This window comes from Equus quagga, chromosome 1 (genome assembly GCF_021613505.1).
Source record: "Equus quagga isolate Etosha38 chromosome 1, UCLA_HA_Equagga_1.0, whole genome shotgun sequence".
Classification (NCBI taxonomy): domain Eukaryota; kingdom Metazoa; phylum Chordata; class Mammalia; order Perissodactyla; family Equidae; genus Equus; species Equus quagga.
Genome location: NC_060267.1, coordinates 174507469 through 174521490, shown reverse-complemented (window position 1 = coordinate 174521490; position 14022 = coordinate 174507469). Strand labels below are relative to the sequence as shown.

Sequence of the window (14022 nt, the reverse complement as noted above, 5' to 3'; positions counted from 1 at the left end):
AAAAAGCTTATTTTTAAAAGTTTATTAAAACCCAGACTGTATTTCCCTGTAGAAATAATTCAATCCACAATCCCTTACCTGCAATTCTGAAATCTATAAAGCTCTGAATACACAGAGTTTTTTTGCTTTGTTTTTGATTTGCAGTAAACTCATTTGGGGGTATAACTTAACCTGAACTGGTGTAAGGCTATTTATAGTCTGTATTTATCCCATTTACTGTGAATATTCACACACTGTGCTACATAAACATTAATGTGTTTGATTACAGGGTGCTACTCCAGGCCTCACTGGGGGGTATTATATAGTACATGGCATATACCTATTATCTTTCAAAACTCTGAAAAACTGAATTCTGAAATACTTCTTGTCCCAAAGATTTTGGATATAGGATTTGGAATCTATATTATAGGTCAGGGATCACCAAACTATGGCTCTGTGGGCCAAATTCAACCTGAAGCCTGCTTTTGTAAGGCCCATGAGCTAAGAACAGTTTTACATTTTTAAAGCGTTATAAAAACAAAAATTAAAATGCAGAAGAATATGTGGCAGAGCCCTTATGTGGCCAGCATAGCCTAACATATTTACTTACTGGCCTTTTGCAGAAAATAGTTTGCTGACTTCTATTATTTATAATTGACTTCAGCCTTAAGAGACAGTATTTCACAGTTATGACTGACGTGTAATTGGGTTCTCTAGAATAATCTGGAAACCTAATCACCACTTATAAACTTACTTTGGAGAATGTGGGAATGTGGTGGCTCAAGAAAATATAGAATACCCATCTCTAGCAATGGCAAGCCACCCAGTGAAGAGTATTTAGTTTCATGAATATGCTACCTTGCCTGGTCAAAAGCTTCCTGGCATGTGGCTGTCTCTTCATGGGAAAGGGAAAATAGTAGTTTGAGGAACAACTCTTGTTCTTAGAGAGGAATCCTATTTTGCCCCATAAATGAACTATTTGTTTAGTTCTTGGTGTTTCTTTTTTTACTTTTCTATGTTGTCCCACTCAGGACTTAAAAAAACAAAAACCAAGTACATGCCAATAAAAATGATATTGAGGCACCAGTGCCCTAATATGAAGTAGAATTTGTGGACGAAGCCATTTTTTCCTAAGACTGGCTATAGATTGCCCACCAGAACCAACACTTGTGGGGTTTTCCAGTGGAACATTTACTTCTAGTTTGCTGGAAGGAACGTTTACTTCTAGTTTATTTGGTAAGTGAAAGAACAAGAACAGAGTTTCTTTCACATTATATGTGGGTCATATAGAACAAGTATCCAAGGGAATTAAAGAAGTGTCTTCTCACATCTTCAGTTCTCACAGATGGACCATCCACTAATGGAGTATAACAGACTTATTTGAATATTTCATTTCTTAGTATTTGCCTGAAGGCACTGATTTATTTCTTTGACAAATATTTCTTATTTATTAATGATAATTATTACATTATTTATTTGTTATATTTACAAGGAACTGTAGGGTAAATACAGTTATATAAAGTTAAAGAAAACAATAATTAAGATGGACTGTAGGTAGGGTGAATATAGGTCTCAGTTTGCTCAGGGCTGTCCCTGTCTACAATTGTGCTTCCAACATAACCAAAAGTATTCCTTTCCACTCTTTAAAGTGTCCAAGTTTGGATGCTACGTTATATGGTCACTCTGTTTATAGACCTATCCAGGTTACTGTTCCTAAACTCTGTGGGAATAGTACAAGATTTAGAATTATAATCTATTTTGCTTTGGAGCAGGGGTCAATGCCACTAGCGAGAACACCAGTACGAAATGAGAAATTGGGGTTCATAAGCTTCCGCAATTTCTAGCACTGCACATATCCAGATTTAGTTAGTAAATAATCTTTTAAAAACCTCTCTCATATTAGGGCAAAATATCCTATGCTAGTTTAGGAGTCTAGAACCAAATCTGAGACAGGAGATGCACTATGCTGCATCTCACATCAGGATGTGAGTGGGTGACTCAGGGCAGATCAGGAGCAGACTAAACTGTTGGCACCCTTAAATACTTCCCCCACTGACATTACCAACTCTACATATTCTGATTATATCAGGGGGAAAAAATCAGATGCTACCATAGCCTAGGTCGTAAAAAAACAGAAAAACAACCCTAAAACAAAAGACAGTACATCAGAATCTTGCCAACAAAAGTCTGCCTACGCTATCCCACAAATGTTTCAACAATGTCCTAAAAATAAAAGGGCAGCTTTTCCTTTGCCTATTCTTTTGAAAGATTTCCTCCTCAAAAGCCTTCAGTGGTTGCTTAAAAAAATTTTGGTTGAACTTGCACTATTCTAGATGAAAAAATTCCAACGGACTTTAATTTTTTAAATGATTTTTATTTACTGAGTTCCTGTAAGAATTTTAAAAGTACAAACATATATTTCAACAAAATATACTCTTGGATATCAACTGTAAATTATACTACAGAAATTGAATGAAATGTTTAAAATTTGGCCTGGCTAATTTGCATTCATTAAGTTAGAACTGTGAAGATAAGATACAGTACTTTCTTCAAGCCAAGTTTAGATGTACTTCAAAACAACTTTTCTTTAGAAATTTTTAGGGTTTTACAATAATGCTGCATTTTGTTTAGGATGATTCAGAACTAAAGACTCAAGAAATCAGAAATTCTTTCCAAACATTCTCAACTTCTAAGTACAGCAAGTTTTGTATGTTGTAGGCCCCATGTTAGGATAGAATATACTGTAGGTTTTTATACATTTTAATTTATAGTAACTCTCCTCAGGTTACTACGATAAACTTATATTGTTTATAAAATGTGCAATAATTCATATATTTTTTACTACGGCAATTAAGTGCCCACTATACATCAGGCACCATATTAAGCCTTTACTCCTAGACCAGAGGTTCTCAGTCAGAGAGGCAATTTTATCCCTTAAGGGACATTTGGCAATGTTTAGAGACATTTTTGGTTGTCAAAACCGGGGGCATGCCAATTGGTAGAGGCCAGGAGATGCTGCTAAACACACAATGCACAAGACAGCCCCTCAACAAGAATTATCCAACCAAATTGTCAAGAGTGCTGCTGTTAAGAAACCCTAACTCTAGATATTTGTAATTTGTGTTACTAAGACACTGGTAACCGGAGCTGTTGATAAAACTCATCTAAATGAGTTTTACTCTAAACACTAAAAGGCATTTAAATAAATACTAAAAGGTATTTTCACAGCTTAAAAACCCACAGTTTTGTATGGGAGGAGAAAGGAAGAAAAAGATAGCCTTTTTATATTTGATGGACAGTTTAAACATTATAATTTTTTTAAACTTGGGATTGACTCATAGGAATAACAAGAAATGTTATTTGCCCAATGCTATATGATAAGAAATGTTAATATTTCCAGAGTAAAACAATCATACCTTTTTAACTGCTATAATATATCCTTCTTCTTGAAACATTTTGAAAAACTCACACATGAATGACTCTTTGAAACTTGACTAAGAAAAAAAACACAGGATTTATATATGTTAAGTAGAGAACTAGGAACATAATGGGCTGTGTTTTTAAGCTGACAATTAAGGCTTAAAAGGATTCAAAAATATTTTTCAAGAGAGTTATAGGGCTTGGAGCTGAAGATTTCTTTCAACAGTTGTTAGATGACTATGGTAGGAACAAATAGAAGGTTCTTGCATCTCCCCCTCTTAGATATATTAGTTTCAATGAAACTGTCTTCTTTAACAAGTGACTAAGACATAACATCTATCTAAAAGACAGCTATTGCATTTGTATCTATATATTTTTGCTTTGCTTTGCTTTTAATTTAGAAGGGAGTGAAGGAGGAAGAAGGGATCATAGGGCATAACAACATTTAAAAGTATGAAAACAAGGCCAAAGATGTGAAGACTTACCTTGCTTTTGGACAGACTCCCCCAGCTTCCCAAAGTTTGAATGGTTTTTGAGATAAGAGTCAATGTTCTAATTGTCTGTGCATCCTAAAGAATGTAAAAGAACACACAAAACTCCTGTTAAGTTTTTAAGAAATAGAATTTGTATAAAAAGTAGACTAGAATGAATGGGCTACATTGCTCTAAAACAGTGGTTCAAAAATGTTCATTCAAACCACCAACATAGTTAAAATCTAGCTAAGGATGGGCACAACTCACTAAAGAATTAAGACACTAAAAAAGCCATATATGATTGACAATTCCTCCCAAAGTAATTATATTTAATGATGCATTACTTTTGAAAGCCATAATTCAATTAACATTATACATATTGTTTTGTATAGTATGGCAGCTTGAATTACCCAACAAATTGTATTCACTTTTGAAATGTCAGTGGCTTATACCTTCTAACCTAAAATGGCAGTTTTCAAATTTTCTGTACTCAACCTACCTCTAAGCATATTCAATAATTTATATAGCTTCTGCAATCAATTCTTTTCACCATGGAAGCAAAGACCTAAATTCAACCTAGGAAATAAGAAGTCACCCAGTTCATGGTAGGATCTTAGCATCTTAGCGTAAGGTAACTACTTGGGTCTATTATCCAAGGTGTTTTTCAGGCCTGTCTACCAGAAAGAAGTAAATACAAATAAAATTGACTAAACACCTTGCTCCTTCCTTTTTTTATTGAGTTATAATTTACATACAGTGAAATGAACAGATTTTAAGTGTAGATATAGCCTGATGAGTTTTCACCAATCCATAAACCTGTATAACCAATTTCCCTATCACTATATAGAACATTTTTCTTTGTTTTGGGAATTCAAAAAAACAAAATCTTCCATCAAAGACATACTTAAGGAAATTTAGATAGAGAAATGCTTTAGTTTAGTTTTTGGTTGATATTCCTTAATATTTTAGTATCTCCGCATTGAAAATAGGCAGTGAATGTGAAGCGGAAGAGATGACCAGAATGTAAGGTAATATGGAAAAGAAGGAATATCTGGGATATGATCATTATGATATACTTATGAAACAGTTATACAACTTAATTAAGGTTATCCAGAAATATTTTAGCTAGAACATCCAGGATTCCATTATACGTATAAAAAGTCCCCACAATTCTCTGCCTTTGAAGAATATAAAACTTAACAATGTGCTAATAAACTAAATTTGAACTGAATTTCACCAAGACTTCCCTGTTCAAATCTGGTTTTAAAATCAGTGTTTTAGGTTATTATTTCCCTGAATTAGAAGAAGGGAACAAAGCATATTTTATATAATTTCTGCATATCAGAGATCTGTTTACATCAACACGGCCCTCACTACTATTTGACAGTCATGTCATTTAGCTACTCTTGATTCACTGGTGTTACTCTACATATAAGCTGTTATAAATTTTTCCCCTGCCACCATCTGCCATCATAATTTTTCACAGACGTCCAGTACTTTAGATATCAGCACCTAGTACAGAACCTGGCACTGGCATATAGCAGATGCTATTTACCATTTAGTAAATTCAACTGAACTGTTGAATTTCTCACCTCAAAACAACATACCCTACCCTTTTTTCCTTATATTAGGTTGAACTATATGATATTACTGTTATTTGACTACTTTTGATCTATAAAAAACAAAACAATTTCACATGGCTCACCATAATATTTCAAAGGAAGAACTGTTCTTTTTCCCAAAGTTTACTCCATCACTTTTTCTTTTAAAGACACTCTTTCTGAATCCTCCAGGATACTGATCTGGTATCAGTAAGCCCCGTTCTCTCTTCAATTTCTCCATTTCTGTTAGTCTGTTCTCCCCTATCTAAACCATATATAGGTTTTCCCATTTTGGAAAAGACTCACCATTTGATAGGCTCCCTCTCTGAGCTACCATCTTTCACTTAACAAACATTTACTGAGCATCTACTTGTCCTAGAAAGCGTGCCATGTGCTTGGGATGCACAAACTTGAAAAAGATTCAGCCCTTGCCTTAAGGTATTGACAGTCCACATGCAGAGACTATAAACAGATGACTATAAAACAGTACGACAAATGCCATGACAGATAGAGCCACAGGGTGCTACAGGCACACATGAGAGACACTAACCCAGAGTGAAGGGCTAGAGAGGTCTGCCCTGGCTGAGTTTTGAAAGGAGCCACCAATGAGAGAATAGGCGATGTGATGAGAAGGATGGTTCAGCTCTTTTTTCTTCCCCACCACGAAACTTCTCCAAAGAGTGGTCTAACCATGTCAATGTTAACAAACCCACATTTTAAAATGAGTGTTTTGTAAAAAAAATTATTCATTCGTGTATGTACACACACGTGTACATGCTTGAATTTGCCTGTGTCTTTTAGCAGTAGAGCAAGATCACTTTTGATATATTTCCCAGGAAAAACTACATTCATCTATTTATTCTTTAATTTTCTGCAATCTGATTTTCTTCTCTTCTACTCTACTAAAACTGGCTTCTCAAAATTCAAAGAACTTCTAAATGTAAAACCTAACAACTTTTAACCAGTTCTTCTCCCCAATCACACTGTAACTTTCAATACTGGTCTTGACAATGTCAGCACCCCCAGGTCCCAGGGATCATTCCTTGCTCTCAATTTGTGTAGTATGAATTGTCTATCCTCCTTACTTAATACTAATCAGGTGCTAGTTTCAGATTTACATAGGTAGTTTTAGATTACGTATCTTATGTATTTGCTCTATTTTCCCAATTAGAATGAAAAGTTCTTAAAAAGAAGGGATAAAGTTATACTTAAAAGCAAATAATAAAGTTCAATGACAGTATAAAGCAGCCCTTCCGGCATACTGATCAGAAAAGTGACCTAAAATACAGAGTTTGTGGTTAGAAGGACTTTATTGCAACATCTGTTACAGGAATATGCAAATCCAAGTCTGAATTCAAGGCAGGGTCACAAGCTCAGAGGCAGGAGCTCTGTTTATGTCCAGAATGCTGCTACCAGAGTTCAGTACAGCTTCAGTAACACAGCCACAGAAAAGACAGCCCTGTGAACAAAAGGACACTGGTCCACTCTCTGCTGCAGCTACTCAGACTGTTTGTCCTCTGTCAAGGATGTGTTGCTGCCACCGCAGCATGATTCTATCCCATTTGCAAAGTTAAATAAGAGGCAATGTCATACAACTGTCAAGAGGAGGAGTGGCCTTCAGAGCCCAGCTTAACTCCAAAACCCATGCGTCTTCCCTATACTCTATCAGTCAGTGAGTTTCCCAAGGGCAGGGACCATCTTTCTCATCAGGGCGCCTCAGTGCTGAGCACAGTGTGCAAAACATACAGGGGCTCCAACACCTGACTGCCTAAGAGGCTGAAGGAACAGGGGGAAGCGCACAGATTGGGAAGACTGAGTCAGAATTCTGATTTAATCCAGTCCAAACTGAAGGAGCTCAAATCATAATTTATTAGTTGTGACTATGGAGAAGTTATTGAATTGTGGGGATGATAACAGAATCTACCTCACAGGGTTACTGGGAGGACTAAGTAAGTTAAAACATAAAGTACTTAAAACAAGGCCTAGGACAAAGTAAGCACTAAATAAAGTTGGTTATTATTATTTGTTACACAAATCAGCAACAAAAGCAATTATATAAGGTTATAAAATATTTGGAACAGAAAAGATTAAAGAATCAGCAAAATATATTGTATGAAAAGGAAACAGAAACATAGCAAATGTAAGCAGTTTTAAAATGTTAAGAAACATATAAATCCACGCAGTGTAGGTTCAGATTTAAGTAATTAAATAGGACTTCAGAACAAAAAGATTATATGCTTTAAAAAAGTTTTATATTTTATATATTTAAAGTATCATCTCAGGTGAATAAAAAATAAAAATATAGAGCTACCAAACAAATTATGCTCCAATTAAAAGTTTCTACATCTTTCAGAAATGAGCCTCTTCAAATTTCTGTGAGATTTAAAAATATCTGCCAGATTAAACCTAGAACTAATGAAAAAAAGACAATCTTTGGACTATAGAAATTTACAAACATACACAACAGCAGAGGGTAAATACACTGAATTCTCTTTGTATTCATCACCAAACTTCAACAATTATCAACATTTTATTACTCTTGTGTAGTATCTTTTAACAGCAAAAAAAATTCAACTTTCAGCCTTCTCTGAAAGACTGAAATGGCCAAGAAAAATGCCCAGTAAATTTAAGTATCAGTTTTAAGAAAATATAGGTAAGTGAATTTGGCTTCTTTATCTTTTCTTCATTTTAAACAAAAATAAATAAAAATGGAATAAAGCTTTGAGAACAACACTTACTGGATGATGAGGTCGCAAATGAAAAGTATGAGGTGATACTACGGCTACAGCAAAGAAACGAAGAAATACAAAGCTGCTCACGGCAGAATACTGAACATGAGGGTCATCTGCAGGAAAAAAATGGTGAAATGTCATGCACAAAAACACTGAATTAAAAAACAAAGATGACAAAGTAAAAAGTACTGAAAAAACATGTAAACTAAATAGGAGATCAATATTATTTGCCTAGTAAGGATTGACTTGATGAAATGATAGTAATGATTATGACTAAATTAAAGGAAAAAAATCCTGTGACTAAAGAAATCTGAAAGAAATAATAAAGAAAATGAAAGGCAAAGAGCTATGTCTTCAGAAAAATTTTAATTTGGAAAAATACCTCTTTCCTCATCTCAAAGAAGAGACTCGTGAAATTACAACAAACATGAAAGCGGTATCTAGCACTACCTAGTGGTAATATTGAATCCCTCAAGACTAGGACAGGAGATTGTTTTCAGTTTTAGGGTAGTGTTTCAATTTTCCCCTAAAAACTCTTGATAATACAAAGGCTACACACCTTTAAAAAAGCTATCAATATTCCATATAAAAATACAGATGAACTCAAGCTAACTTTTGGCTCTTATCATTTCCCTAAGCTTTCATTTTGCCTGGAGTCAACACCTAACCCAACAATCAGATGGTAGAGAAGCAGGTGGTAAGAGAATGTCTGGATTTGGTTTGAGTTTTAACTCTTAAGTCACTCAATAGATAGTCATCAACAAGTCAATTACTTTGTAGTTCTTTAAACACACTTGCTTCCCACTTATTGCCTCCTCCCTCCTCCCCACCCATCTTCCCACGCTAGTAAGAACAAACTAGAAAATATGAAAATATTTTATGACAACAAAACTATCACTACTGTAGTCTACTAAGGATATGAAGACATATCAATATTTAAGCCAACATAAAATAGTTAGGGAGATACGTTTGCATTTATTAAAAAAAAATCATAAAATGTGTTTTAGATCATTTACATAAACAAGAATTCAACAGTGAATGCATGCGTAAGGCCAAGATCACTGGGTAGTGTAGAGTACAGCGATTAGCAGCAAGCTTTGGAAGGGGCCAGGCCCAGGTTGGAGACGCTTCTCACCTGCTGGTCATGTCACAGACCTTGGGAAAGTTACTTAACTTCTCTAAACCTCAGTTTCATTATCTACCTGAGGGGAGCAGTACCCCCCTCACGTGGCAGCAGGCAGATGAGAGCAGGAGAGACTGTAGGCTAGCACTGTGCCTGTTCAGTCATTAGGGACGTAATGTGGTTATTACGATCTAACTCACTATTTTAAAATACAATTTCAGTCAGCATTTCATCTTTCCATATGTTGATGTCTCTGCTCCCCTTATCCTTGTTACAAAGACTAGATTTAGTCTACTTATTTGAAGTTAATTGTTTATGTCTTTACTATACTTAGCAGAGACATCTAGGTCTGAATTTATCTACATGTTAGGTGGACAACTCAGTCCCACCACTTTAGCACAGGAAAAATTTTGTGGAGAGGCAGACAGCTATACACACGTGTATGTGCATACGCATATACACACTTAAAAGAACGTGATAAAATAACAAAATCTCTTCAGATGGTTACAGAAATAAATACATAGTTTCACATAGCTGGGTAACACTGGTAATTTAAGTAGCTGCATTGCCTCCTCACCCGCCCCCCTATTACAGGCAGATCTGGAAAAATAGCTACAGCAAGTTTATTACTTATCAGAGATGCATAAAATTAGAATAATTCCAAGTACTGACAACAGAGATAGCAACTCTTAATTTTATGAAATGTTTCTAAGCAAAGCCTTGACACAGCTGCTCTTACAAAATTAAAGCATGCCAGTTATTGATATATGTACCTCAAAACTCTATGTATATCGCAACAGAGATGTTTCTAATGTCTAAAATCATTTCTGTAAAAATCTCTCACCAAAAAAACCTTAGCATTCTCAAACTGTCAAATCTAGTCAGTTGTACAGAACTAAAAATTATCACTATTTGAATGCATGCAAGTGGAAAAGGTAGTTGGTACAAATAACAAAGGTGTTTTTGTTTATTATATTTAACAATCTCATAAGCACCTGGTATAAATGTTTACTTATATAATGTTATATAGTTCTAAATTTTTGCCTTTCTTAAAAATAATGGTGATTTTGATTTGCTCTTTGTAAAAAGTTGCCACCATATTGAAAGAAAACCAGAAAATGCTTTCAGATTACAAGAAAATTAAATCAGAATTTTCATAAAAAAGCTAGAACTACTTTGAAAAACTAAAGAAGACTACCAATAAACCTTAAACACTTCACATAAACCAAATCCACAATAAATCTACAAAAAAAAATCAAATATAGAATGAGAAATGGCATGTTTTAGTAAAACAAAGCACTTACTAGGAAATCTCTGAGTAGCCATTTGCCTTAGAGAATAGAAGATATCGCACATTACAGTGGGGCAGCTCATACTTGACTTTACAATTGTGCTGAATAACTTGTCTACATAGTAGCGTAGATTCTCCTGTAGGATTTTAAAAGGTAAACATCAAGATTTTGACTTTTACACATCTTCATTAGCCTTTATGGGAAAAAATGCAATGACTGCAAAAAAGGCAGTCACTATCTAGTATTCTAAAGCTCTGCTTTCCTTCTCTAAACTCATTCAGTTAAAGGACAATTTACATTCTGACCTCATTTAATAAATTAGATTTAGACTAGCTAGGTATAAGAAGTGAATGTATGGAATAAATTTCCCAAGAAGAAGCCAAGAATAAAATGATCCAAAGGGAAATAACTCAGATACGCAGGCACATGGACACTGTGGCACTGTTGTCTACTGCACTGAAAACTTGTGACTCTAACACAATCATTGTTTTCCCAGAGGCATTTAAAAGTATTGGTTAACCCAGTCATTGTGCCACTTGGCCTGATAAGTTTGACCCCAAAGGAATGGCCAGAATGTGGGGTGCAACTAGATATACCCTTACTCCATTCTTGTTACTAGAGCCAAAAAAAGACAGTCAAGAACAAAAATAAAATGAAACCAAATGAGGAAATAACAACATTCTAAAAATTAGACATAGGAAATGCTGCTAATAGTATGGGCATTATTGTAAAGAATAAAAAGCATTGCTTCCCTCTACATAACATCACTACAACACAGGTGGGAGATAGGTATATCATTAAGGCCAATTTTAATGCAGCTATGAAGAAAACAAGGACTTACCTTGTTATTTTCTACATTATCTCCCTCTTTCAATTTAATAGGATCAATTTCACAGGATTTCGAGGATTCACATATCTGGAAAATATGTTAATTTTTCATTTAATGTTCTTTTCTAAATAATTTGGCAAAATAAAAATAACTATTATTTTTCTGATAATACAGTTAATTATAAAAATTAAAACTGCAACAAAGTTTAAAAGCCCCATCCAGAGATAATGAATACTCCCAAAGAACTATATCAAAAAATATTTCTCATATATTTAAAACTCTAGCTAAAACAGAAATCCCATAACAAAGAAACAATTATGTTGATTAGACTAAAATGTGCCCTTTGAGTAAAAATCCACTGATAGAAAAGAAAATCATTTATTTTATTTCACAAGTGTTCAGCCTTATTTTTTCAGTAATACATGAACAGATATGTCATTCCCATCCATAGATCACCTGATGAAAGAGATGTTACCATAAGGCCACACAAACTATTATCATCAGAGACATATTCTGTACCTCATCTAAAATAGGTTTTAATGTTACTTTCAGGTAGTGCCCTCCCACTATTTTCATCATCTCATCCAGACATCGGGTAGCCAAGGAGTTTCCTCTAAAAATTGTGTTTGCATCTCTGAAAAACAAATAGAAATAAAGTGAAATCAAGTGTAGTGAACAGAGGCTGTGAAATCAATAATATGAGATACTTGACTTTGGTCATAAATACAATTTTAGTAATTTTTACCATCCATTCAAAAAGTTGCAGCCATTAGGATTTTCAAACTTAACAAAACTACTTACCGAAAATATAAGAAAATAAGTTAAAAAAAATAGTAAACCATATTTATGAACTAAAAAAGTGTAGGGAGTGTGAGTGTGTGTGTGTGTGTGTGTGTGTATAAAACAGTGTTGGACTATAACAAGAACAAAAGTCTTCTGACTGCTTTTTATAATGTCACACATGCATATAAGGGTGACAGATAATGGAAGAGGAAAAAATAACCTTTTATTTGTGACATTTAAATCATTACAATAAGAAAAAAAGATTTAGTAATAGGAAATTTTGCTGCTGGGTAAAAAAAAATCCTTTCATTACTTGTTTACTATTGGTGGATACTGTTTGCTAACTTAACTGCCTTTTATTACTTGCTAAGCAGTTCTTTTCAGACTATCCTACAGAAAGGCTGATCAATACAAAAGAACCAAAATTACAAAAACAAATTGGTAAACTGAGTTCCATTGTCCACAATGCATAAGTAACATTTAATATAACTCTTACTGTGTATCCTTCAAGTCCAACTCAGCCACCGCAGTGGCAAAAGGAACAAGTCTGTCATGGTGCAGCAGCAGTCGTACAAGGGGCAAAACAGCATCATTCTTATCTCGACATATTTCACCCAGAATGTAAGCAGCTGAGGCAGATATCGGCTAGAATAGAGAAAGGTAGACAACAAGCATAAAATCAAGGAAACATGACCAAATGTTCAATCACTAGCCTGTACAAGTAATTCAAATATCTTCATTAATGATAACCATTGTATAGAATAGTATTTGATTTTCTAAATTTTTATCAGAGATGAAATTTGGAGCACATACTGAAATCACAGTACTGTGGTTCAGATAAATTAAGTATACATATATATATTTAACTGTTTTTATAAAACTTTATACTCTGAAATCTTTTCCTTATCATTTACAGAATTATTTTAGCCTTTTTATATTAAATCATACACTTAAGACTTTTAAAGTACCTGAACATCTGGTGATTTTAGCAGCAAAGTTTTCAAAGGACCATAATACTCTGAAGGAAGCACATAGTCTTCTGTATAACATATATTTAATCGAAGAGACCCCAGGTCATCAGTTTTAGATGACTTGTTTCCATTGTCTCTTGGTTGTAGCAAGTACCTAAAGCAAAAACACAATCAATTCCATGTGATGGTAATGAACATCCAAGCCAATGAGGTAAACAAACAGCTAAACTATAACAAAACTAAACCCAAAAAGTCAATGATGTTTAAGGTTAGGACACTTCATAAGTAGCAGGCTATTAATCTTCAGAGGCTTAATATTGGTGGTATACTGAACTAGAAAGCTATAAATAGATTTTTATCTGGGAAACAAAAAGTATAGATAATACAAAAATTAAGATCTCAAAGAGGGTGAATAAGAGTTTGGCTTGCAGATTTAGAAAAAACTAAAAAGTAAAATAAGATTCAACGTATTATCAAAAATAACTTTTTACCAACTAAATTTAAGACACATTTAGTTGAAATAGATAAGACATACTATAAGAAGGCATAAGTGATCTTGTTTTAAAGTAAATCCTATATGTAAAACTTTGAACTTATGTTTTAAAAAGTTAGTGATTAAAGGTTTATAAATAGATTTTTATATTAGTAAAAGAGTAACAGTGTAACTATACTGAAAATGTCTTTAGTTGCAAGAATCAGATTTACATGAATTTTTTCAAGTAAGTAAAAGGCCAATGTATCTGTTATATATATATTTTTATATATTTTTATATATATATTATATATATATATATATATAATATATATAAAAGACAGCTT

At 33.9% G+C, this 14022-nt stretch overlaps 1 protein-coding gene across 1 annotated transcript in view; it reads right to left on the bottom strand.

The window, feature by feature from the left end:
- Window positions 1–14022, bottom strand: part of RASA2 (RAS p21 protein activator 2) — an 84614-nt gene that overhangs the window by 16348 nt on the left and 54244 nt on the right. The window contains exons 9-16 of the mRNA XM_046676762.1: window positions 13201–13357; window positions 12729–12877; window positions 11969–12083; window positions 11462–11536; window positions 10633–10756; window positions 8212–8318; window positions 3885–3968; window positions 3396–3473 (exon numbers count right to left, since the gene is read on the bottom strand). Coding sequence (XP_046532718.1) covers window positions 3396–3473; window positions 3885–3968; window positions 8212–8318; window positions 10633–10756; window positions 11462–11536; window positions 11969–12083; window positions 12729–12877; window positions 13201–13357 — 889 coding nt within the window. The remainder of the gene's footprint in view (window positions 1–3395; window positions 3474–3884; window positions 3969–8211; window positions 8319–10632; window positions 10757–11461; window positions 11537–11968; window positions 12084–12728; window positions 12878–13200; window positions 13358–14022) is intronic.